The sequence below is a fragment of the Artibeus jamaicensis genome, unplaced genomic scaffold, assembly GCF_021234435.1.
Source record: "Artibeus jamaicensis isolate MK-2021 breed Jamaican fruit bat unplaced genomic scaffold, CSHL_Jam_final scaffold_1964, whole genome shotgun sequence".
In the NCBI taxonomy this organism is placed as follows: domain Eukaryota; kingdom Metazoa; phylum Chordata; class Mammalia; order Chiroptera; family Phyllostomidae; genus Artibeus; species Artibeus jamaicensis.
The window spans coordinates 18,708,318-18,710,840 of record NW_026522030.1 but is presented as its reverse complement, the minus strand read 5'-3'; the positions used below and the strand labels follow the sequence as shown (position 1 = coordinate 18,710,840).

At 43.8% G+C, this 2,523-nt stretch overlaps 1 protein-coding gene across 1 annotated transcript; it reads left to right on the top strand.

Moving 5' to 3' along the window:
- Positions 1–522: 522 nt before the first annotated feature.
- On the top strand, positions 523–1,330 carry LOC119045905 (melanoma-associated antigen B16-like). The gene has a single exon (XM_053656489.1). The coding sequence runs from the start codon at positions 730–732 to the stop codon at positions 1,237–1,239; it is 510 nt and encodes a 169-aa protein (XP_053512464.1). The 5' UTR covers positions 523–729; the 3' UTR covers positions 1,240–1,330.
- The last annotated feature ends 1,193 nt before the right edge of the window (positions 1,331–2,523 follow it).

Here is a 2,523-nt window from a genome sequence, read left to right as displayed (position 1 = left end):
CACTACACACTCACTAAAAAGGGCAAAGTTTAAAAGACTTAACATACCTCGATCTAAAGTACAGCAGATTCTTCTCAGACTAGGGAAGAGCCCCAGTGCTGCTGAGTGTGGGCGGTGACCCCCGCCCCCACTGCCTTCCTGTTCACCCTCCTGATTACTGCCAAGCATCATCATGGCTTTTTGTCAGAAGAATCCACAAAGCTCACCTGATCAACCCCTTCTGACCCGCAGTGAGACCCGGGGCCTGGAGGCTGCACAGGAATCCAAGGCTCTGGAGGAGCCTGTCTCCCCTCCCGCCCTCCAATGCCTGGCAATTTGAAGGAGGCTCTTGATGCTGGTCTCCCCAGGACTCCTGCCAGTCCTCAGAGTTTCGACTCCTCCTCCATTACCACCAGTCAGCTCATCAAGCAAATCTTGTGAGGGCTCCAGGAGCACCTCAGAGGCAGGGCTTGACCCCAAGGACGTGTGGGTGGATTCTCTAGATGAAAATGTGGCTCTAGCCCTGACTAGTGTAGCTCAGTTGGTTGGGCGTTATTCCACTAAGTGAAAGGTTGCCTGTTGAATTTGTAGTCAAGGCACATGCCTGGGTTAGGGGTTCAGTCCCTTTTGGAGCACGTATAAGAGGCAACTGATTGATGTTTCTCTCTCACATCAATGTTTCTCTCCCTCTCCTTCTCCCTCCCTTCCCCTTCCTCTAGCAATGGATAAATAAAATCTTGAAAGGAAAATATGGCTTTGTTGGTGAATTTCCTACTGTTCAAGTACCAAATGAAAGAGCCAAAAACCAAGGCAGATATGTTGAACATTGCCAGCAAAGAGTATGGTGAAGACCACTTCACTGAGATCTTTGTGAGAGCCTCTGTGTACATGGAGCTAACCTTTGGCCTTGATGTGAAGGAAGTGGATCCCACCAACCGCTGCTATGCCATCCTTATCAAAATGGGACTCACCTCTGATGGGATACTGCGTGGTGAAAAGGAAACGCCTAAGACCAGCATCCTGATACTTATCCTGGGTGTGATCTTTATGAAGGGCAACTGTGCCACCAGAGAGGAAGTCTGGGAAGTTCTGAGTGTGAAGGGGTTCTATCTTTGGAGGAAGCACTACATCTTTGGAAAGCACAGGAAGCTCATCACCAACCACTTCATGGAGGAGGAATGCCTGAAGTACAACACCAGCAGGAGGCCACCAGTGATCCTGCACAACTTAAATTCCTGTGGGGCCCCAGAGCCATGCTGAAACCACAAAGATGCAAGTCCTAGAGTTTCTGGCCAAGGTTCACGACCATGACCCAAGTTCTTTCCCATCTCAGTGTGAGGAGGCATTGCAAAATGGAGAGAACCCAGGCCAGAATTTCAGCCAGGTCTGTCTCCATTTCCATGGCCACTGCCAGTTCTAAGGGATAACCCAGCAACTCCTCCAATACCTAGGAAGTCAGGGATAGTGTTTCCTCGTGCATTGTTTGAAGAGGCAGTTTGTGGTCATAGAGTTTGGGGCTGAGATGGGGCTGAAAGAACAGAGTATATGCCTGTGTTCCTCTTTTATATGTGTAACTTGAAAATCTGTTCTTTTATTTGTTGACATGTGTTATTCAAATATTTTTTAGCATAGACTTAATTAGCTTCCAAATGTTCAAGTTTATGAATTATATTGGTCACCCATGTCATGCTCTAAGGAGCTTGCAGAGTAAGGTAAGTGTTTTGTGGTTTTGGAAAACAAAATGTGGAACCACCCATCTCATGTTGTCATCTGTAAAAAGACAACATGGCATTGCGATAGCCATGTCCCCAGAAATGTAAAAGAAATGTGCTTTAAGAAAGTTGGGATCAATGGAGAAAGATAGAGAAGAAAATATAAATGCTATTCAAATCTTGGCTTTTTTATGTTTTTTAGTTCTTGTTGTGTAAAATTAACTGATACATACATGTATTTACCAAGCTCTTTCAAGAAATAAATCTTTAATACATTAGGAGAAATAAAATATATTAGGAGAACATATCAATTGTTGGTAATGAGGTGAAGCAACCAGAACTCTCAGATGCCACTAGTGGAAATAAAAGACACACAGCCACTTTGTGAAAATGGTTTGGCAATTTCTTTAAAATTTAAACATACACCTACCATCTGACTCAGACATTTCTCTCCAAGAGAGCTGAAATCATGTGTCCACACAAAGACTTGTACACAAATATTCAATCAGCTGTGTTTTTAATAGCCAAAAATGGAAACAACCCAAATGTCCATCAGTGAATGAATGGATGAACAAATTGTGGTGTATCCATATAATGGAATGCTACTCAGGAAAAAAAAAGGACTTGACTATTGATATCACAACACAGATAAAAATCAAAGTAGTCATGCTGAGTGAAAGCTGTCAGATCAGATGAACACACTGTGTTACTCCATTTATGTAAAACTCCATAAAATGCAAACTAGTCCATAGGAAGTAGATCGGTGATTGCCTTCAGATGGTGGGAATGGGAAGCCAGATCGTCCATAAGGGTCATGAGGAAAATTTTAGGG